The following is a 22,799-nucleotide window of genomic DNA, read 5'->3' as shown; positions in this document are numbered from 1 at the left end:
TCTTATAAGGTTTTTTCTTTTTTTTTTTTTTTAACTTGTTGGTTGGTTGGTTTTAGAGATAGGGTCTCCCTGTTTCTCATGCTAGCCTAGAAGTCACCTATGTGTGGCAAACATGTGGATTTCTGTCTTCAGTCTTCCAGGAACTGATTACAGACATGGGCCGCCCAGCTCGCAGGGTCCTTTCTACTTGGCTTTTTGGTTTTGGCTACTGGGTAGACATTAGCAGGCCCTCAGCAGTTCAGCATCTGGCCTGGCCAGCGAAATGAAGGAGGCACATTGGAAACTAATACAGAAGTGGATTAATATGTTCTAGTATATAGATTTTAAGCAAAATATATTTTGATCAACTTAAGCTTCATCTCAGCTGGACAAGAAAGTCAGGTTTTGTCCTTACCTCTGTGTGACGCAAAGCGTGTCCCACTCCTGTGAGGAAGACCTTCACAGCTGTGCCAACAGGTCTGCTTGGAAGAAAGGACAACACAGATCACACTGTCAGTCTCTCTACCAACAGATGACTTCACCACCACCCCCAGAACACCTGTTCATCTCAGATGAGTCAAATGCCAGGTACTTAAAGCTCTGACGGCTTGCTGTGAGAATTGGAATGAGAGACCTGGACCTCTCAACAGCAGTGGGAGCAGTGTTGTGACAAGCTTGCTCTGCTATTTAGATACCACAGTCTAACTGCAGTCTCTCCACCTCGAATGACGTGGACAGCTTGCATTTGCCTTACACTGAGGCGACTGCATGTACGCCTGCCGAGTGCTCTGCCGCTGAGCTCCACCCCAGCTGCTGAAGTGACATTTCACAGGACTACCCTGGAATACCTCGTGACTTTTAATCCGCTCCAGTTTTGTGGGCATTTCATTGTGACCCCCATCCTCAAGGCATACAGTTTAATGAAGATGATTTGTGAATGGGTTTCCTCCTCCCGTCCTTTCTCCCTGTCCTTTTTCCCAACAGGGTCTTACATATAACCCAGGCTAGCCTTGAGGTAGCCAAGGATCATTACCTTGAGCTTCTGCTCCTCCCCTCCTCCCTCCCTCTACCTTGAGAGTGCTGGGGTTACAGGCCTGTGCCCACAAAGTGAGTATTCTATGAAGAGGGGCATGAAAGACCCTGTAGTCATTGGCCCTGAGAAACTACTTCATCTTTGTTGTGAAGGCGCTGGGGAGTCACTGAAGAGTTTTAAACTTTGAAACCATACCCCCAGGTTTTAATCTTACTGTACTGCGGCGGAACAATAAGATAGTTATTCTGAGACAGGATTAGCAGAATTCCTCCACAGGGCATAGGCGATGCAGATCTAGAATAGTACACCCAGTCAGCGATGGAGGATAGTTAGTTTGAGAAGTGTGGTAGGTGTTGAAATCCTTAGAACTTGGAGGCTGAAGAGGAAGGTGGAGGTGCTGGTCAGTGAGATTAAGAATGTAGGAGGGGGCAGGTCTAGAGACTTCATGCAGAGCTGCTCTACCAGAGGGCTGGAGCTCCATTCCTAGCTCCCACGTGGCAGCTCACAACCATCATAACTGCAGTCCTGGGGCTCTGAAGCCCTCTTCCCGCTTCCGGGTGTCGGATATGCACGTGGTTCACAAACATACAAGCAGGCAAAGCATACATAGTTACATTCTGCATATAAGTTTTAGGTACCTTTGAGACGTTCAGGTAAATGTGAATTCATTGCTAAAAGTTGGAAAAACTAAAGTACTTGATTTTTTTTTTAAGTGATATCTGGGGGTTGGACAGATGGCCCAGTGGTTAAGAGCACTGCTCTTCCAGAGGGCCTGGAATGAGTAAGTTCGTACCACAGCTGCTCCTACCACCTAAATGGTACTTGATAACCTTCAGAGTTAAGAGAAAAAAAATGGCTCAGCTAAGATTATATAGCACATAACTATGAGAAACAGCAAAGAACCCTGCTCAAAAGACTCAAGCCAGAACCCTTTCCATTCATCATATTCCTTTGATGAAATTGCCGAGCCAGCCCTATTCAGACCCACAGGGGTGCCTAGGAAAAGAATTACTCTATCACTGAATTCCACAGTAGCACTTGTTCAGAGCTGCTTGTGGACTTCAAGAGATGGCTCAGTGGCTAAGTGTTTGCTGCAGCTGGGCATGGTGGCACATGCCTGTAATCCCAGCACTCTGGCAGGCAGAGACAGGTGGATCTCTGTGAGTTCGAGGCTAGCCTGGTCTACAAAGCGAGTCCAGGACAGCCAAGGCTACACAGAGAAACCCTGTCTCAAAAAACCAACCAAACAAAAATGCTCCATGTATGCCTTTAACCCCAGTGTCACTGTGGTCAGAGATAGGAGGGCCACTCAGGTTTGCTGGCTGTTAGCCTAGTTCCAGATTCCTGAGTGTCCCTGTGTCAAACGAATGAGATGAAATGATAGATAGAGCAGGACACCTGACCTCTTTCTCTGGCCTCTGGTCTCTAGCCTCCAAATTTAAGTATACCTGTATGCCACACACCACAGGAACCACACTGCACACCATCACACACATACACACACCCCTATAATGGTAAGGATTTTAATATTCTAATAAGATTTACATGCTTCTAGAATCTGAAGAACATTTTCCTGCATTACCCACTGATTGACAGGGAAGTCAACAAAGGAAAACTGCTTTGGCATATAATCATTTTTTTGTATTTCCAAGAACGGTTGGTGACAGTCATCTTTAGAAATGAGAAAGCTATGGGTGTAGTTCACAGTCAGCAGTTCAGAAATGCCTTTTAATATGTGCCCTTTGTGTGAGATTTTGATCACCTGTGACAATTTCTAGGGGTTTCTGTAGACTATTATTATGGGCTATTTTTTAACACATTAAAATATTTTATTAGTTCTTTGAGAATTTCATACAATGTACTTAATCATATCCCTGCAACCCTCTCAGGTCCATTCCCACCTCCTTATCCCCCTGATCCCCAAACCTACAACTTTTTTTTTTCTTGATAATCCATCGACTCTACCTTGCTCATACAGTCCTGTGTGTGAGGCCATGCGCTGGAGTGTGGCCGACATACCAGGAACCATACCATTACAGAAAACTGCTTCCCCTTCAACAAAAGCCACCCCCTCCCTGTCCATGGCTTCTCAGTTAAGGGGGAGGGCTCGTGAGCCTCTTCTCGTTCCGTGCTGGAACTGACTTCATCCTGTGCAAGTCTTATGCAGCATCTTATGGCTGCTGAGGGTTCCTGGGTGCATCAGTTCAGACAGGTCCAGAAGACATGTTTCTGTTGAGGTCCTCCACAATCGCTCTGCCACCCTTCCTCCACTGATCCCTGAGCCTTAGGGTAGAGGTAGGATGGCAATGTCCTTTTTACAAAGGGTTGAACATTCACAGTCTCTCACTGTCTGCGCTTTGACGTTATTTTGTCTCTGTTAATTGTCATCCACTGCACAAAGACACTTCCTTCATGGGGTCTGATTGCTGCACTAACCTAGAGGTAGATTTATCCATTTAGCAAAATAATTGGAATAGGTTTACTTGTGGATCTTGTAGTCTCCCCTACCAGACTTACAGCACCAAGCACTCAGGCCTCCTGTGGAGTGGGCCTTAAATCCAATCCAGCAAGAGCACTGAAAGAACCTCAATTGTTTGGAGATCTCTGGATCCCTCTGGCCAGCTGTGCAAGGGGACATACTCTACACCTGGCATTGGCCTTTTTAGTTGGCAACTGTGGCGTCTGGGGTGACATCCCGTGTGGGTGAACTCAACTATTCCATGAGTCTCTCCTTTTCCTCCCTCTCTCCCTTTGCTCTTCCTTCTCCCTCTGTGTGTGTGGAGGGGGTTATAAAAGTATATTTCCATGTTGTAACCTTATCCTTAGTGTTAATTATCCCTTAAAACCTCTCCTCTGATTACATTTTAAAAAATACTTTTCATTCAATATTGTATATGTTATACTAAAAAGTTTAATCATAACCGTCACTCAGTAGGTTGACATTGACATTAAAAATGGGCTCTGGGAATTGGGTGTAGTGGTGCATGCCTTTAATCCCAGAACTCAGAGGCAGAGGCAGGCAGATCTCTGTGAGTTCCAGGCCTAGGTCTACAAAGGGAGTCCAGGACAGCCAAGGCTACACAGAGAAAACTTGTCTCAAAACAAAACCCTGAAATGGGGGGAGGGATTACTCTGGGGCTGGAGAGATGGCTCAGCAGTTAAGAACCAGCTGTTCTTCTAGAAGACCTGGGATTGATTTCTGGCACCCATCCACACAAAACCATATGTGACTCTAGTTCCAGAGACCTAATGCCCTCTTCCAGCCCCCATGGGCACCAAGCATACTTGCCATCCCCAGACATATATGTAGGCAAAACTCCATACACATAAAATAAAGATTAAAAAAAATGGAATTTCCTAGAAACAGTATTGTAACGTGACTGAAAAAGCAATGGCATAGAGAGCCCACGTTCCTGTATGTCTATGGGAATGGAAACTTTAGCTATAGGAAATTTACTTTCTGTGTCTTCCATGTTTAACATCCCTGGGTACGTCCACATTTTCTTCTAGGTTGGGCATACTCTCCTGAGTGAGGGAGGTGCTTTGGTAAGGATAGAAGTCAGCTGAAATTATAGGAATTGCTATAGACAGGCTGGTGGGGGAGGTCTGAGGGCCTTCACCTGCGGCAAGCTGGGAAGAGCCTGGCTGCTTTACACCTGGCTTATTTGGAAAGTCACACATCTGACCTTATGATCTCCCAGGAGCCATCAGTTATCAGCTGCTGCTTATGTCACTTTTAATCCTCTAGTACAACTGTCTGGTCAAAGTGCTTGGTATACATTGGAATTTGTGGTTTTACAAGCTTCCCAAACAAATGTGGTATGTAATTTGTTCTGTGTTTAGACACTCCTTAGAGAAAATGGCAAATATGTTTGAACCAGGACTGAACTTATTTTAAAAAAATGCTATCATTAAGAAGGGATTTGTTTTTGTTTTTTATAAAGAGCCAGGATACTCTGAACAGGAGACTATTAGGTTAGCGGCTGTGAGTTCAAGAAAGAATACGGCTTGTCGTCCTGGGACTGTAAATCACGATCCGTGGCTAGAACAAGGCTTAGTCCTCATCCTGCTGTGTCTGGACCATTCCCAGGGTCTGTGCAGGCCTCTGTAGTCTGTCACGTCCCAGAGTACAAGCATTTTTGTGGATTGCAGAATGCTGGTCTGCGCCATCTAATCTTGCTGTGTTTTTGTTTTTGTTGTTTGTTTTGTTTTTAGTACGTAGAAGGGACTTTTTATACTTCAGGAATGGCTGGTGTAGGGCCTGCAGTGGTGGCTCGGCAGCCAAGAGCATCTGATGCTCTTCCAGGGGTCTGGGTTCCGTTCCCAGCACCCATGTGTTTACAGCCTCCTTAACCCCTATGATTCCAGCTCCAAAAGACCCAACCCTTCTGGCTTCTTCAGCACCCGCATACACACATACACACACACACACACACACAGACATACGTATACAAACAAATACAAAATAAAACTTTAAAAATGGCTACATTTGATGAGAAGGAAGAAGAATTTTTGTACTTTTAAAATCTGTCATTGTTTCATGCTTATAAAAGCAAATCAAAACCTATGTAAAAACGAGAGCCCAAAAAATATGCCACACTCTTGAGAAGAAAAGATTCTGAGCATTCAGACTGTACTTTGGTGTTTCTGCAGTTCTAAACACCTCTAAAGTAGGGAGACAGTTTATAATTGGCTCCAGGTAGAGACAGGTCACTTTAGAAAGGGTCTGTGTTTGCGTTTCCCATTTACGTGTGCCACCAACTTGCTGCCTTCCTTGAGGGAGAGGAGGTACAAGACCTTCCACATGCTAAGAACGCACCCGCCAACTGAGCTGCACCCTGACGCTTTGGGACCACTGGAAGTCAAATTCCTGCCAGAAAGCTTTTTGAATTTACTTTGTGGTTTTGTTTTTGGCCTTGCTGTCAGTACGAACAGCTGTGTAAGAGTATTGACTCATTTCCTTTTAATCTCTATGTGTGTGTTATGCATTTGTATTTAGATGTTTTGGGGATGGGGGTGCATGCCACAGCAGTTATGTGGAAGTCAGAGGCAGCCCTGGCTGTCAGGCCTTACCTTTTACTTAAGCCTTTGTGGGCTCCATACACCAGACTAGCGGGCCTGTAAGCCTTCAGCAACTGCCTGTCTCCTCCTGTCCTGCTGTAGGGGCGGCAGCAGCACAGATAGCAAGCACCCAGCTTTGTGTCAGTTTACCCACTGAGCCGACTCACCAGCCCCAGGGCATCAATTTTTATATCAAAATCTCTGTCATGGGTGACTAGCTAGAATTTTTCAAGCTTCCTTTGTTTTTTTGTTTGTTTTGTTTTGTTTTTGTTTTAAAAAACGTTTTTTTATGTCGCTCTTGTGTGTGACGGGGGTTGCTCTGCCACAGCATGAATGCGGAGGTCAGAGAGTAGTTCTGTGGAGTCTATTCTCCTTCCACCTTTCTGTGGGCTGTGGGGAGTGAACTCCAAGCCTCTGGCAGGAACTTCTTCCCTCTGAGCCCTCCTTTGTCCTCAGACCTGGCTGCCTGTGTTCCCACCCCTGCTCTGCTGGGTAGTAGCTACATGACCTTGGGCACGTCACTTCCTGGTTGCTGTGTGCTTGTTGGAAATGAGACTCTCTTCCAGCTGAGGTGTCTGGACCTGGCAACCTTTGCTTGTGCTCAAGAGGATGTGCCCTTGGAGAGCCAGCACACACCAAGGCAGGAAGGGCTTCTCTAGTTTAACTCAGGGTGGTTGTGCTTTTGCCATTGGCAGGGGTCTGACCTCACATCCTTATTCAGCTGCTTAGTCTGAAAAGACTGGTGCTCAGAAAATGAAGGAAGGGACAAGGGGTCACTGCTTCAGGCCATCGGATATTTAGAGTGGAGCAGTGGGGCCAGGGATGAAAACATCTGTATAAAAGTCTTACAAGGTGGGGAGATAGTTAGTTAGTTAGAATACTAATTTTTATTTTCTGGTGTCCTTTGTGAATTTATTGATTTTTTCTTTTATTGAAGATAGATTTTTTTTCCTCACATAATATATCCTGATTACAATTTTCCCTGCCTCCCAGTTTCCCCACCTCTCTTCCCATCCAGATTCATTCCTTGCAGTCTCTCATTAGAGAACAAACAGGCTTCTAAGGGATAATAATATGGTAAATATATTATAACAAACAAAACTAACACATAGGAATTGGACAAAACAAACAGAAGGAAAAGAGCCCAAGAGAAGGCGCAAGAAACAGATAACCCACTTTTTTACCCAGGAATCCCATCAAACATTAGACCCAACCCCATAACACATACACAGAGGACCCGGTACAGACCGGCACAGGCCTTGCATTCACTGACTCCGTCTCTGAGTTCATCTGCGCGTCCTGTTGATTTCTAGGGCTTTGTTTTCTTGGTGTCCTCCTTCCCCTCTGGCTCTTACACTCTTTCCACCTCCTTACTAATTTCTCTTGTAATTTAGTGGATTGATACATGTTAAGTTCTTTCGCCAGTACCTGGTATATAACAAACTCAATGTGTTATCTGTTTTTGTGTTGTTATTCAGTAAGTATTTCAAACGTGCTAAAAATTGATCTTTTACATCTCCTCCATCGTCTCCCAAAGTCCATTTGCCTTGGCTACAGCTCTCTTTCATTCCACCTTTGTGCTGATTCTGCTTGCCTGGATCCTGTGTTCTAGGAGTTTGGAACCCTAATTCTTGGTATGTGGTACCCTTCTTTCCATCTTTGCATTCTCATTTTATTTTAGATAGGATCTCACTCTCACTGTGTAGATACCCTCACCATGCCAAGCGCCACCACCATGCCTAACTAGATTTTCAAGTATTAAGATTTAGGGTTTTCTTAAGTGAAATAGATACATTAAAATACCAAGTTAGGCATGGTAGCTCATGTTTGTAATAACCTCAGCACTAAGAAAACTAAGGCAGGAGGCCAGCCTGGGGTATAGTGTGAGACCCTGTTTCCAAACAAAACAAACAATGAAAATATGTAACTGTCCAAAACAGATATTTGCTGTATAAATAACAGGAGGCCACAACTGCAGCTGCTTTCTGCCTGTGCAGAACTTCTGCTGGGAAGAAACTGAATTAGTGGATACTTGTTTCTCATTGCAACTATTTTTTACCATTTTAAAAACAGGTCACAATTAAACAATTGTATTCTTCCTCCGTATTCACTTTATCTTATCTCAGAAGCATTTTCTCGTGAACTTAGTCAAAGGTTTGAAATCTTGGAAAAGATGGTGGGGAGCCATGGGGCTGGATAGATGGCGGGGCAGGCTAGCACTTTCTGCTCTTGCAGAAAACCTGGCTTCCCTCCCAGCTCCTGTATGGAGCCTCACAACCATCTATACCTCCAGTTCCAGGGAACCCAGCACACTCTGTGGCCTCTGTGGGCACCAGGCACACACAATGTACATATGTACATGCAGACAAACGTTTGTATCCTTAAGCTTAAAATAACTCCTTTTTTAAAAAATGATAGTGGGGAATTTAATTGTTTACATGATTTTTTTTAAGTTCCAAACTTACTGGGTCCATTAAGGAAAAATGTAATTATTAGATAAAACATTCTAGTGTATAAGTGAGTGCTTGATAACGTGGCTTGGAAGTTGGGTAGCTCTTGGCCCGACCATAAGGCTCAGAAGGTTCAGGTACTTCCTGCCAAACCTGACAGCCTGCATTCAAGCCCCAGGTCCTGCTTGGTCGAAGGAAAGACCCATTCTCACAAGCTGTTCTGTGACTGCCGCGTGTGTGCTGTGTTCTGTGTACACCCAAACACATGCGCACACCTGAAAAAGAAGTGTAAAAAACATTTAAGGAGACTGCAGGACTCATCTATCTTGGATTAAGTTAAACACATCGTGTAACAAACAATTCACTCTGTTTATAAAACAGTGTAAGAGATTAGCATTACTTTCTACTCCCCGCCCCCCCAGTGGGAATGAGCCCAGTGGTAGAACACGTACTTGTGTGACATGGGCAAGGCCCAGTAGTCGCCTCCCAGGAGGACCAAAGAAACCAAACAGATAATCCAACACGCATCTCTCACATTTGAGGTAAGGAGCTTGCAGAACTGAGTAAGAAGTCTAGTATTAGTTATGATGAAAGCTAGCCATTCTAACTGGATATACTATTGACTCATGGGTGTGCTCCCACTCTTTCCCTGTTAGCTTCAGTCATCGGTGAGTTAGACGCCCCTATGCCCTGTGAACAGAGAATAGGCTACACCATACTAAGTTGGTGCTGTTCTCACTGATTTTCCTTTTGGAAGCATTCTTCCTGCCACACCCACACATTTGATAGATGGTTTTTGATCTCCTCAAATGAGTTTCTCCCTTCATTTTTTCTTTGTGTTGGTGTTCTGAGCCCAATCCTTTCTGTCTCCAAAATCTACGATTCTTAGCTGTAAAAAATTTGCCATTATGAATTGAGCACAGCCAGCACCGGTTCTCCAGTGGACAGAGGGAACCTAGCTACCCACCTGGACTCCTGTGTAGATGCTGAAAAATTTTCCTCGTTACCCTTTGGGGATCTAATTGCTCACCAAAGCCAAATCTCTGGGTCCAGCCTTACCTGCTCCCCTAACCTATAGATCATATTTCTGTAGGACGGCTTCAGCCCGGCATCCTAGTGTCCCCCAATTTAGAGATACTCCGATTTCCTTCTTAAAAGAAAAGGGCGGGGCTGTGGTGGGGAACTAAAATTCCCATCTTCTCAGTTGAGGGTATGACATCCAGATAAAGACTTCTGGAAGGGGTGGGGGCAGGGTAGTGGAGGGTCACCTGTGTGATTGCTTCTGAGTTTCACCCTGTTCTCTGGTCTTCAGTCTACTGCCTAAAGAGATGCAGCTGTTTCCTGAGACATCTGGGCTTCTGAGGGGTAAATTTAAGTCACTTGGGCCAAGGGTCTGCCTCTCGCATTAACTGAACCTGCCTCTTTGATTTATACATCTGTTGCTGTTTTCTAGAGTATGGTAGTTACTCTCCTGGTCTCTTTGTATGTTTATATTTTTCTTTGGAAATTGTTTTAATATTGTTTCAGTGGATTATGAGAGAGAGTGACTGTGTTGAATCTGCTGTGTTGACCTAAATGGCCCTTTCCCGATCCGATCTGACTTTGTCAGGGAAGGCTAAGGGATTTTCCCTCTGTGTTCCCATCATGATACTCTGTCTGCTTCTGCTCGGGAACTCGCAGAATCTTCTCTCATTTTTGGTGTGGTTCTTCTCCCAGCACACATTGCCATTCGTCCAAGCTCCAGAGCCTTTTTAATCTGGAGAAACTGTAACCAGAACTCACTCCTTTCTGGGGCCTGCTTTGTATTTCTGAGTTGGACAATATTAGATGCCTCATATAAATGGAATGATAATGTATTGTCTTTGTGTTTGGGTTGGTTAGCGTAGCGTCTGTCAGAACCTGCTTCCTTTTCAAGGCTAGCTGATACTCCTCTGCTTTGGGTGCTTATTCTAATACTACATTTTAATCACCTGGTAAATGTTACTAGCTATCATTTTTCTTTCTGTTTGTTAGTTTTAGAAAGGATATTCATTCGTTGCCCAGGCTAGCATCAAACTCATACTCTTCATGCCTTGGCCTAGACCAGCACTGGGATGTGATATGTGCATGAACCTAGGCACTCTCTTGGGAGGCTGCTCTCAGTTGTTATGGATAGATGTCTGGGCATATGATTGTCTTTTATGACACTGACACTTTTTTTAAAAAGCAATTACCGGCCACCTCCTCGTTTTCAAAAACCAAATGATTGCCATTTGGGCCTTTGGAATGATTCGGCATTGTGGGTGCAGTCCTGGCCAGCTCAGGCGCTGTCGTGTGCTTCTCAGGACACTATAAACTGTCAAGAGGCCTGTGGTGGCACTTCTCACAGGTGACGCTCATTTTAATCACTTGGTCCGCGTTATTTGATTTTTCTACATAGTTATTTTCTGCATATTATTAGCAACCACTATGGCTTCACTATAGGACCATGCAAAAGATCCCATGTATCAAAGTTTGCCCTGGGTTTATCACCCACTGTTGTTTCTAGCAAGGATCCATCTTACTGTGATGGCTTAAAATGGAGCCCTTTATTCTTTCAAATTTACAAAAGCTAGTTTTAAAGTTAATTATAAGTTACATTCTATAGATTATTTTCAATGTCACAAGATCAGTATATTAAATATAAGATAAGCAGATCCTATTAACACCTTTATGTAAACGTCACTGAAGAGTTAAGTTGCTTCTGAGTTTCTGGAATTTAATTATGGGTAGTTCTATAAAGTCAGTGCATATTTCTAAACTTAAAATTATAGTTTACTTGTGTTTATAATTATGTTCTGATGCTTCTTATTCAGTCTATAGGTTGTTTACAGTATAATCTGTTTTGCTGCAAATCAGCTGTTTACTGAATGATCAATCATAGCATTTACTTAGTTAAGATAGACGGAGAACATATTTTATAATATGCCATAAATTTGGAACTAGAACGGGAGATAGAAAAGCTTTCATTTTTGAAGCATAAATATTCTGTGTGTGTGTAGCCAAAGCTGATCTGTCTGGAACAACTGCTATCTCAAAAGGATTTCTCCAGCAGTTTTCTCAAGCAACATACGGATTAGATAGAAACTTCTCTAGTAAAAAAAAATATGGAAAAAATGCTGTATCAGAAGCTTTTAGAATATCTTTTTGTAATAGCAGGACTGGTTTGGCAACAAAGTAAGAGAACAGTATGACCCTGCAGATAACACGAAAGCCCAGGGTTAAGCTAGCCCCGTCCACTGCTGAAGGTGCTGCCTGATCCTTCCTGGCTCAGGATGTGGCCTTTAGGGAGGAAGCTGCTTGCCTGGGAAAGAGCAGCTATAGTCTGGGCATTGTAAGTCAGAAGTTCAGGCATTACAGTATACAAGAAATATGCCTAAAGCATCAAACTTTGTATGGATGGTTTTAAAAAATAACCAGCTCTTCAGACCAACTTCAGACCGGCACTCCCATTCTCACCCTCGGCTTTGATTGGAGTAGACCCGTCGAGCTTTCATCACAGTCCTTGCATGTGAATTTCTAAAAGTGTCGTTTTGTGGGGTTTGGATGTAACAGAAACCTGTAGAAATTGTCTTTTCAGAAGAGTGGGTGTGTATTTGTTTTTGATGTCGGGATCAGAACAAGGGCCCTCACCTGCTGGGCAAGCACTCTGCCACTGTGCCACATTCCCAGAAGAAAATGATTAGAACATCAACGTCAAAGAGTTTCTCACTTCTAGGACATGTGAGTTTAAAACCAGGAATTGCCACAGTGAGGCTCACTGCTGAGGGTGCACTAGGCCCCGGCTCTCATGCAGAAAATAAAGACATAGAAGATGGAAATTCCAGGATGCATTGTGGTCGTACCTATAACCCCTGCTCTCTGGAGGCCGAGGAAGGAGGCTGCGAAGTTCATTATCAGTGTGGTCTGTGAGCAAGACCCACTCACCAAACAGAAATCACTGACCTCATATTACACCAGCCGCTGCAAACAGGGAGCAGAAACCACAAACTGCCAAGGCTGATTTCTAAAATTATCAAAGAAGAAAAGTAAGTTTGATCATTCACTTTTCTGTTACTGGATTAGAATATGCTGACAGAAGCTACTTATGGAATAAAAGGTTTGTTTTGGCTTACTGTTCCAGAGGACAGGGTCCGGCAAGGTGCAGGGCAGCTGGAGCTTGAGACGCACCTGGCAGTCAGGAAGTAAAGAGATAGAAGTTCATGCACACAGAAAGCAGAACAGGAAGTGTGGCTAGGCTCTACCCACAAAGGCTGCTCCCAGTGACATACCTAAAGGTTTCAGAACGTTCTTGAATAGCTGGTGGGTAAATGATCAAGATTCAAACACAGGGAGAGGCCCCTGAGAACACGGAAGTTGTTACGTCAAGTTAAACTGAAGACTAGAAAAGTAGAGAAGCAATACTCAAAAAGATAACAGCTGGAAAATTCCTGGCATTGATTTAGGAAGGTTTAAGAAGACAAAAATCCTACTAGCTTTACTGAAAAAGAGAGTACAGCTAAACACACCAAGACAATGCTCAGCAAAACTGCAACAGTGTTGACAAAACTGCAACAGCAAGGAAAGAGACGCTCATCTTGGGGTTAGAGAAAAGGCAGTGCAGAAAGAGTGGCTGAAGGCATATGGCCAGCAATGCCCAGAAGGTAAGGATAGGGGCCCCTAGAACTAGCAACCCAGAACCAGGCAACAGAGTTATCTTTCCTTTCTAAAAAATCTTTTAAGATCTGAATTACTTTTATTTACATGTATGTGTGTACATACATGTTTGCGGATGGAGACATGTGCAGAAGAACATGTCTGTTCCCAAGGATTTAAGAGTTCCAGGGGTTTTGAGCCATGTGACATAGGTGCTGGAAACAGAACTCAGATCCTTTGTAAGAACAGCGAGTGTTATAGACTCAGCAAGGAAGTGGGAGGGAGGATGGTGACTGAGGTTGGATTCACAGGAAACTGGCAGATGTGAGTGTTCTTGGGCTCAGCTGCCACGAAGGGAGAGAAGACAGCAGTGACAGGGAACTGTGATGTTAAAGTGCAGTGAAGTCTACAAAGATTTCATGGATCCCGCAAGTGTTGTGGAGCGGGGGCTATCTTTCAGGCACTTGTGTGAAGTTAGAACGAGAGGGACAGATCTTACACACTCAGGCCTGATAAAAAGTGTATAGAGCAAGCAAAGCATCTCAGTCTGTGCTACAGACAACCATGGACACAAATGCCATAAATGCCAAATACAAATGAAAAATTCATAAATCCATTAAGTTTAAAATCCATACATTAAGGATGTGTGCCAATGTAATTCCTTTAGCAACATGTGTTGTAGTAAACTTTAAAATTTTTATTTTGATGTGTATGGGTATTTTTCCTGCATGTATATCTGTACACCATGTGTGTACCTGGTACCCTCAGAGGCCAGAAGAGGGAATCAGAGCCCTGGAGCTGGAGTTACAGGTAGGCTGCCATGTGAGTTCCAGGAACAGAACCCAGGTCTCTGGAAGAGCAGCCAGTGCTCTTAACTGCCGAGTAATCTCTCCAGCCCCAGAAACATAAATTGTTTTTTAAACATCAAATTCTAAGATACTAAGAAGAAGCTGCTGTTCTTTTTTGTTTGTTTTCTTTTTGAGATAGGCCTTAATGCATAGTCCACAATGACTTAAGAGTCACTGTCCTCTTGCAGAGGACCCAAGTTTGGTTCCTAGTGCCCACATCAGGCAGCACACAGCCATCTGTGTGTCTCCACAGATGCCACTCCTTCTTCTGGTCTCTGAAGGCACCCACAAATACACACACATGCCTATGAATGAGAAGAAGAGTAATATTTAAAAATATTGTTTAGGCTTTTTTAGGTCTTTGGATTGTACCTTAATTTTTCTGGTTTTCTTATGGTTTTACTGTTTATGTTTTTTTTTTTTTTACCGAAAGAGTGCAAAACAAAGGGGCTGAGGAGAAGGCTGAGTGGTTTGAGAGTGCTTGGTAGTGCTCTCCCAGAGCTCCCAGGTTCAGTTCCGGCGGTCAAATTCAGGATTGCACAGCAAGCACCCTTCAGCTCACTGCTGCTTCTTCTTGTTTTCTTTATTTTCATTCTACAGACAGTTTATCACTGTTTATATCTACTTGACATGTATTTTTACAAACAAGTCTATTTACTGACAGTCTTCTGAGTCGTCATGCTTTTATCAATATTAAACTTGAGCCAATGTGTTTTGTTGTTTGTTGTTATTTGAGACAAGGTCTCATGTAGCCCAGGTTGGCCCTGGGCAGCAGAGTGTGATCGTGAGCTCCTGATTCTCCTGCCTCACTCTCCCTAGTGCTGGGATTGCAAAGGTATACCACACCCCTCCACTCTAGTTGCCAGGGCTCAAACTCAGGCTTCGTACATATACATAAGCATTCTTCCAACTGAGCTACATAACCTCCCCTCCCCCCCCCCCCCCCACAGGCTCTCTCTGTGTAGCCCTGGCAGTGTCTGAACAGCCATACCGGAGGGGTGGAGACAGGATCAGTAAGTGGCATTAAGTAGGGTGCATTTCTAAAATATTTAAATTATGAAAATGAAATTATTTTCAAAAGTGTGACAAAGAATTAACTTGCTTAAATAGAAGGAACTCATCTACAAAATAGAAGGAAGACAAGGAAAAAAGAAAACCCAAACAGAGTAACAGAATAAGTCTCCTAGATTCTTCAGGTTTGGAGTCGTCTAAACTGGATGATTAGTATGGAGGCTCATTGCGCGTGGAAATGTGTTTTATTCAAGGATTAGATTCAGGAATTTCACATATGCAAATTGGAACCCATCTGTTAGTGTCCAATGGTGATATCAGAGACTAGTGTTCTGTTGATGGCCTCTGTTGAAGATTCGTACTGCCTCTGAGTATAAGCACTTGAAATCTTAGAGTCATATTTTATGGCTGGGATACATGTAACTTAGGGGTGACTGAGAAAATGGGTGACTCATATCACTCGCACACCACTTTCTTAGTTACACAACAAATAGCTCTTTTCCCCTCTGTTATTGCTGAGTGTAATCTAGTTGAAGCTGGGATAAGTAAGTTTATAAATCTATAACCCTGTAGTGGGTAACTGTTTTGTGTCATTTGTATGCACTGCATCTGTCCTTCCGCCGGGGACAGTGATATTATCCTGTGTCTCTTGTTTTCCACAGACAATGAATTCTGACCTAGCACAGAGTGTAGTTGGGAGCTATCTTAACCCTCCAAAAAGCATGTATGTTCCGTCGTTCAGGCAAAACGAAGCATTTCAGAACTGCCACCCTGTGAACTCTTCTAAAACGTTTAATAGTCCAAACAACCAAGGTAATATTAATATGAAACTTTACAGAAAATTAGCCGCGCATGGCGCGGAAGTGAACTTGCTGTGTTGTGTAGGAAATACTGATTGTGTATTGATTGGGTAGTCACAGAACCGTTAGCCATGAGTCTGCCACTGTTCCCCGTGAGCTTACACAGGTCACTTACTACTTTTAAAGATATTGGCTTCTTCTGCAATAAACTAAAGATTAATATAATAAGCTAATACATATTACACGTTGATTGTAAAAGTATCTTAGAAAACAGGGAACTTTTAGGACTAAAATTCAAAGCCAGGGGTGCTGGTACATAATGCAGTGAAGACCACATCCCAGCAGCCACCTGGAAGGAGAGGGCTGACATTGGCGGATTGTCTTCAGTCCTCTGTGTGTGTGCCATGGCACCCGTGTGCCCACACACATGTATGCACACATACAGATCAAGAGGTAAGTAAACAAATTAGTAAAAGATAGAATACAAATCCAGATTTGGACTCTTTCTAACCAAGACAATCAGAATGCTAGTGAATAAAATGGAATTGTGTCACAGTCAGGCAACAGTCAGAAATAACATATCCAAAGTTATCCTTGAAAATCCCCTAGGAAGCTGTTACAGCCAAGTAACTATAAAATATGACTGTTGCAACCTTTTAAACTTTAAACCTTTTAAAAAATTAGGAGAACCTCAAAATTGAATTAGAAAATGACTTAAGAAATATTTTATGCTTTACAAATTACTTTAAGTAATTTGATTATTTATCAAATGGTTTGATTATCACCCTTTAAAAAATCTGTAATCATGGTTTCTGTCTTAGGTAGGGTTTCAATTGATAGGATAAAGCACCATGACCAAAACAACTTGGTGAGGACAGGATTTGTTTCACTGACAGCTCTCAGGGCAGACTCAGGACAGGGACCTGGAGGCATGCTCCCTTCTTGCTCATTCCTCATGCTTGCTCAGCCTGCATTCTTACAGTCCCCAGGATGACAGGCCCAGAGATGGCACTGGCCACAGGGAGCCGGGCTCCCCCTTATCAACTATCAGTCAAGAAAATGCACCGCAAATTCTCCTGCAGGCCAGTCTGGCGAGAGCCTTGGCTCGTTTGACGTCCTCCCTTTCCAGATGACTCTACTTGTGTCAAGTTCATCTACACTAGCCAGCACTGGGACAGCAAACAGATGAACTTTGTGGATTAAACCATAAAAGAATAATCCAAGGCGAGCCACCAGTGCCAGATAGCAAACAGAAATCTCCAGCAAGCATTTACTAACGCTCACTTACTTATATTCAACTCAGATCTAGTTTTACCATTGGAAACCACAACTGAATGAAACGGTGAATTAACTTGAAAAAATGCTTAACTCTGAATTTATCTGCATCGTGAATATTGCCAAGTAAAAACTACAGCAGCAAACGTGTGTTCCTTGTAGTGCATCTTTGAGCCCAGATGCCAGCCAGTTTGTTCCATGTCCTGCCTCACATATCCTGATCTTTAAGATTGCTTCTAGAACAAAGAACAAAAATGGTTGTGGTTTCACTAAGACTGACCACATCAAGGAGGAGAGAAACTTTAAGCCTTAATTACAATGTTAATTAGCGGAAGGACTTTCATCTGGAAATAGTGACTTAATATCATTCTATTAAGTTACTTGCAGTTCAATCTTAGAAAGCACTTGATCTACTAGTAGATAATAGTTTTTACAAGATACACAATAGGAAATGAATCCTTTTATAGTGTCATTTTTATTTTTTTGATTTTTTTATTTATATTACATATAACTATCATTTGTATTTATATTTTATTTACTATGCACATTAGCTTGTACATACTTTCTGGCTACCAGCAAACATGCTGTTCATGTTTTTATTGCTACCCAAGTGACTACACTTGTTAAGTTTTCAAACAATTTCTCCTAAAGCATCAAGCCATTTCTTTTCGATAGCACTTGTTTCAGCATTGAAGACTCTCCAGGAGAAGATTCATCGTCTGGAGCTGGAGAGGACACAGGCTGAAGACAACCTGAATGTTCTGTCCAGAGAAGCAGCGCAGTATAAAAAGGCCCTGGAGAATGAAACAGAAGAGAGGAATCTGGCACACCAAGAACTCATTAAGCAGAAGAAAGGTAAACATGCAAGGGTGCTCAGGCATGTGGGGCTGCCGGGGTCTACAGGCGGAAAACAGTAAGCCCAGCGGAAGCTGACCTCCTCAGGTAAGTCTCTCATGTCATAGAAAGCGCGAGGCCCTGGTTTCAGGCATGTTGTTCTTTGTGGGAACTGATGTGGCCTTGAATTTACTGGCATGATATCTATTACCCTAGCTCACAAATACATTTTGGGAGGCAAGGGACTCACTCACACGTATCCCAGGCTGGTCTTGAACTTACGCTAATGATCTTCCTGCATTCCTGCTTCCACCCCAACTGCCCAGATTGCAGTATGCACTACCACGCTTGGCTTGCGCGGTGCGGGGGACTGAAGCACTCTCTCAATTTAGCTGCCTCCCCAGCCCCCAGGCCATAAATTAAAAGAAAATACTTAGCAAGTTGTGTTTAGAAATTAGAACATTTTTAGAATGAATAATAAAACCCAGATAAACCCATAATATCATTAAAATGCTTACTTTGTTAACATTAATTTTAGAATGTTGGTAGTAATTAACATAAAAATAATAGCAATAAACGGAAAATAATTTTACTCAACTTGAGGAATACAGAATCAATTATAGGAGATAGGTAGAGACTTCTGTGAAAATTATGAAGAGGACATTAGATAAGAATTTTAAGAAATTTAGAGTATGAGTTCTTTGTATAATCTTTCAAAACTTTTTGTTTTCCTTTTAAAACATTCACCCACATAAGCAAAGCTTGTGTTTGTTTGTGTTTTGCCTTTCAAATGGAATGAAGAATGAGAAGGAAAAGAATGAAATAATATTTTATATTATATAAAATATACAACACATATAGTACATAATAAATGACATTATTTATAATAACAAACAAACATATGTTTAAAGTCAGTGAGTGAAAGTGCTTGCTGTAAGAGAATGAGGAGCTGGATTAGACGCTCCAGCACCCATCTGAAAAAGCTGAGCATGATGGGAAGTACGGGAACTCCAGCTTTGGCAGTCAGCAGGAAAGAGGGGCAGGTCTTAGTTGCTTGCTGGCTCTTAGTTGCAGCTGAGTCAGTGAGCTCCAGTTCTGTGAGAGACCTGACTCAGGGAATGAGGCCGAGAGCAATAGAGGAAAACATTTGACATCCTCCTCTAGCTTGTATGTGTGCACACACAGGTTTGCATCACACATGTAAACCACACACAAAGTCACCTTTAGCTTTGGGTTGAGTTTACATAATAACTAAACCTCTGATGTATGTAATAATCAGCTAATGAACTCATTACTTTTGTCTTTGCATAGATATAAGCATACAGTTAAGCTCAGCCCAGTCTCGTTGTCTGCTTCTAGAGAAGCAACTGGAATATACAAAGAGAATGGTTCTCAATGTAGAACGAGAAAAGAACATGATCCTAGAACAACAGGTAAACATATTTTCCTCTGAGGAATGCTAATATAATTTGTTTTTGAAGAATATAATATGGGAAAATTTTCATATTATAATATAGTAGAATATCAAGCTATGTCTAGGAGATTTTCACCCACGGTCATGGTAGACTGCCATTGAGGCCCACATTTTTGCAATGAAAACAAGAAAAACTTAACAGATAATCTGAAGAAGCAGCACAAGAAAGAAGGGAGGAGGAGGAGAGGGAAGGGAGGAGTAAGAGGACTAGGCCTAAGGAGATGGGGAGCAGTCACCAGTGTAGACTCTATTCAGATTTAAATCCCAAAAGTTCCACGGTCAGAAGTTGTTTGTGACTTCGGAGGGGGAAGTTGAGACTGTATTTCTGACCACTGTCCTTCTGGGCCAGGATATCAACCAGGATAAACAACCTAGATCACAGCCCTGTTCCAGGCCGGTGCAGCCTAGAAAACCTTAGACACTGCAATCAGCTTACAGCAGTTCTAGATTAGCGACCCCAGGCATTTATAGCCACTTGTCCGACACAGCGAGAGACTTTCAGTCCACACTAACCAGGCAGATGGAAGTCATGAACAGGATCACATCCAAAGAACACATAGACATGCCCACAGGAGAACTCGTGGTCACACTCACAAGTCTCTGTGTGGATATGCAGAGACTTGGCCACAGGGGAACATGTGGACACGCCCACAAGTTAGAGCTGTGTAAGCAGTGGCTCTGACGGACATTAGCTTCCAAGTGAGCATTAGCGAGGAAGGGCTGGTGCAGCTAAAGCAAGAGGATAGTTGGGTTGAAAAGCTTGAGCCCACTCAGGATAACATAATCAGACTCACCTCAAAAAGGGGAAAGAGGTGAAGGAGGAGGAAGAACTTTTCTGTTGAGTATTAGAAACCATAATATTGTCAAGCTAATTTGAGAAAGAATAAAATACTAAAAATGAAAATTAGAACTAGTGTATCTACTAGTTACCAGACAAAATTCAAACAATGGACACATGCCACCCAGACCAATAGAGGAACAAAATTATAGTAAATTCAGAAGATAAGAAAAGACAGCATGTCAAAGTAAAAGGTTGCCAGTTTTGGTGCCACAGTCTTTAATCCTGGTGCTCCGGGGGCAAAGGCAGGTGGATCTTCCTGAGTCAAGGCTAGCTTGGTCTACATCGGGAGTTCCAAAACTAAGTTCCAAAGACTGTGTCTCAAAAAAAAGAAACTAAGTAAATCAAGTGCTTAGTGTTTCTGTTTAAATGTTTCCATCCGAGGTCTCTCTGTGCCTGTAGCATCATTGCAGGGACACCCAGGAAAATGAAACCATTCACGTGCTGTCAGTAAGCAGGAGCCATGAAGTAGGGGCCAGGGCCAAGCTCCCAGTGACAAAGCTCCCCCCCAACACACACACATACTGCACCCACCTCTTAAGTCCTGTGGATGGAATTCTTGGTTTCTTTCTCAGCATATTCACAGCTAACTTACTGAAAAGCTGATTTTCGTGTTGATTTTATCGCATGTGTGTTGGGTTTCTCTATCTTTCACAGTTCTGGCTTCGTGGCCATAGATTACCTGAGTGTGTGCTTCTCAGTTACATTCCTTCACTAATTTTAAAAGATCACTTTTTTAGATGGGGTTATCTCGGTTGGCAGTTATTTATTGTCAGGGCTTGAAATACATCATTCTGTGCTTTCCTGGCTTTTAGGGGTTTCGCAGAGAGGTTTGATGTTCTGATGGGCTTGCCTTTGTTGACCTTTTTCTCCTGCTGCTTGTAATACTGTTTCTTCTGTAGCTCTGGTCTTGAACCTATGACGTATCATGCACAAATTGGCTGTGCCAATCTGGAGTCCCAAGTGTCCCTTGTATTTGGAAGTTGGGGAAAAAATAATCTCCATTCTGTACAAATGAACACATGACCATATGAACATGAAATTGGGCAAGGTGACTTCCTTTTTCAAGTAGCACCCTCAGCCAATAGGCCTGTCTGTATTTCTGTGGTGTAGGTGGGGATTGCCCCTCATCCCATTGTGGGAACGTGACTTAATATCTGATGTGACCAGCTAACTGGCAGAATGAGAAAGGAGAGCTTCAGGAACGATGGGCCCTCGTGGGGCTGGCTACCTCTGAGGAGGGAGATTGTTTCTCACATTGGATGTCAATGTCTTTTCCTAGGTTTGGGAATGTTTGCCATAACTCATTGACTGTATTACTTTTCCGATTTCTGTGACAGTATACCCGACCAGAGCGACTAAAGCAAAGGAGGGGTTATTTGGGCTCATGGTTTCCCGGTATGGTAGTCATCACAATAGGGAAGGCACGGCAGCGGGAGTAGGCGGCAGCTGAGACACTGCATCTTCTTCCTCCAGGAGGCAGAGAGAAACGGGTGCTGTCGGTCTCGGTCTTCCTCTTTCTCCTGTTTCTTCGCTTCAGGACCCCAGCCAATGGGATGACGACACTTACACTCAGGATAGGCCTCCCCTCCTGATTTAAACCTTTCTGGAAACACCCTCATAGACATACGTATAGATGCGTTTCCATGGTGATGCTAAGTCCAGTCAAGCTGAAGATGAAGCGTAATCACCACAGTTTTACTCCTTGTCCACTTGATGCCCGTGCAGATGTGCTGTGAGTCACAGCTTTCCACCCCATGCACCCTAACATCTTATTCTCGCCTCATAATGTAGCACACTTTAGTCCATCCGTAAAAGTTTCTACAATCCATCAGCAGTCCAAAACTGCTCCAAAGTCTCTTCTGAGACCCGAGACAGACTCTTCACTCTGAGCTCCTGTAAATTCCAAAAGAAGTAAAATGCCTCCAGCATACAGCGGTACAGAGTAAACATTTCTATTACCAACAAGAGGGGCGGGGCCATGGCAGCAGGCAGAGCAGACCAAGGCTGGAAGCCAGCAGGGCCAACAGCAGGCCTGGTGCTGCGGATGTGGCAGCTGGGACTTCGGTGGACCATCCAGCTGCTAAGGGGTCAGGGGGTCAGGCCCTCTAGCTCAGCTGCCTGTGGCACAGGAAGCCTCTCTCCTGGCCCAGCTCTTCTATACACTTGTAACTTTCCCAGGATGTCCCATGACATTGGCATATCTAACATCCTCTGGTCTGCCGGCAGTTTAGGCTTCACCTTGACGGGCTTTACCTATCAGGGCCTCTTTGCAGGGACCTGGAACCTGTCATACGTTGCCTCGTTTCTGTGGCCTTCAGACATCGTGGTGTAGACCTTGATGCCCTCTCACTCTTCTAACGTTCATTTGTGTGAAACCAGCTGGATGGCACTGCCAGCCCAAGCTGTAGTCTAAGCTCTTGGAGCACAGTTACAGTGGGCTCTGTGTGCCTACACGGTAGTTTTCAAGCAGTGAACCCTTCTAATGCCTCCCAGCTCAGACTCCCTGTTTTCAAGTGAGCTTGCACTTTTACAAGTTGTAA

At 43.4% G+C, this 22,799-nt stretch overlaps 1 protein-coding gene and 1 long non-coding RNA gene across 9 annotated transcripts in view; one reads left to right on the top strand and one right to left on the bottom strand.

Moving 5' to 3' along the window:
- The window catches only part of Cep57l1 (centrosomal protein 57 like 1), a 52,036-nt gene that overhangs the window by 13,536 nt on the left and 15,701 nt on the right, over positions 1–22,799 (top strand). For all 8 annotated transcript variants that reach the window (XM_060373507.1, XM_060373506.1, XM_060373505.1 and 5 more), the window contains 3 exons: positions 15,698–15,848; positions 17,786–17,965; positions 19,256–19,377. In XM_060373507.1, the coding sequence (XP_060229490.1) occupies positions 15,698–15,848; positions 17,786–17,965; positions 19,256–19,377 (453 nt within the window). The remainder of the gene's footprint in view (positions 1–15,697; positions 15,849–17,785; positions 17,966–19,255; positions 19,378–22,799) is intronic.
- Positions 377–12,722, bottom strand: LOC132649489 (uncharacterized). The gene is made up of 3 exons (XR_009587942.1): positions 12,657–12,722; positions 12,487–12,547; positions 377–458 (listed from the first exon to the last, which is right to left on the bottom strand). It is a non-coding gene; the product is annotated as an uncharacterized LOC132649489 (long non-coding RNA).

The sequence above is a fragment of the Meriones unguiculatus genome, chromosome 20, assembly GCF_030254825.1.
Source record: "Meriones unguiculatus strain TT.TT164.6M chromosome 20, Bangor_MerUng_6.1, whole genome shotgun sequence".
Classification (NCBI taxonomy): Eukaryota; Metazoa; Chordata; class Mammalia; order Rodentia; family Muridae; genus Meriones; species Meriones unguiculatus.
The sequence above is the reverse complement of the archived record's forward strand: the minus strand, read 5'-3'. Positions and strand labels throughout refer to the sequence as shown.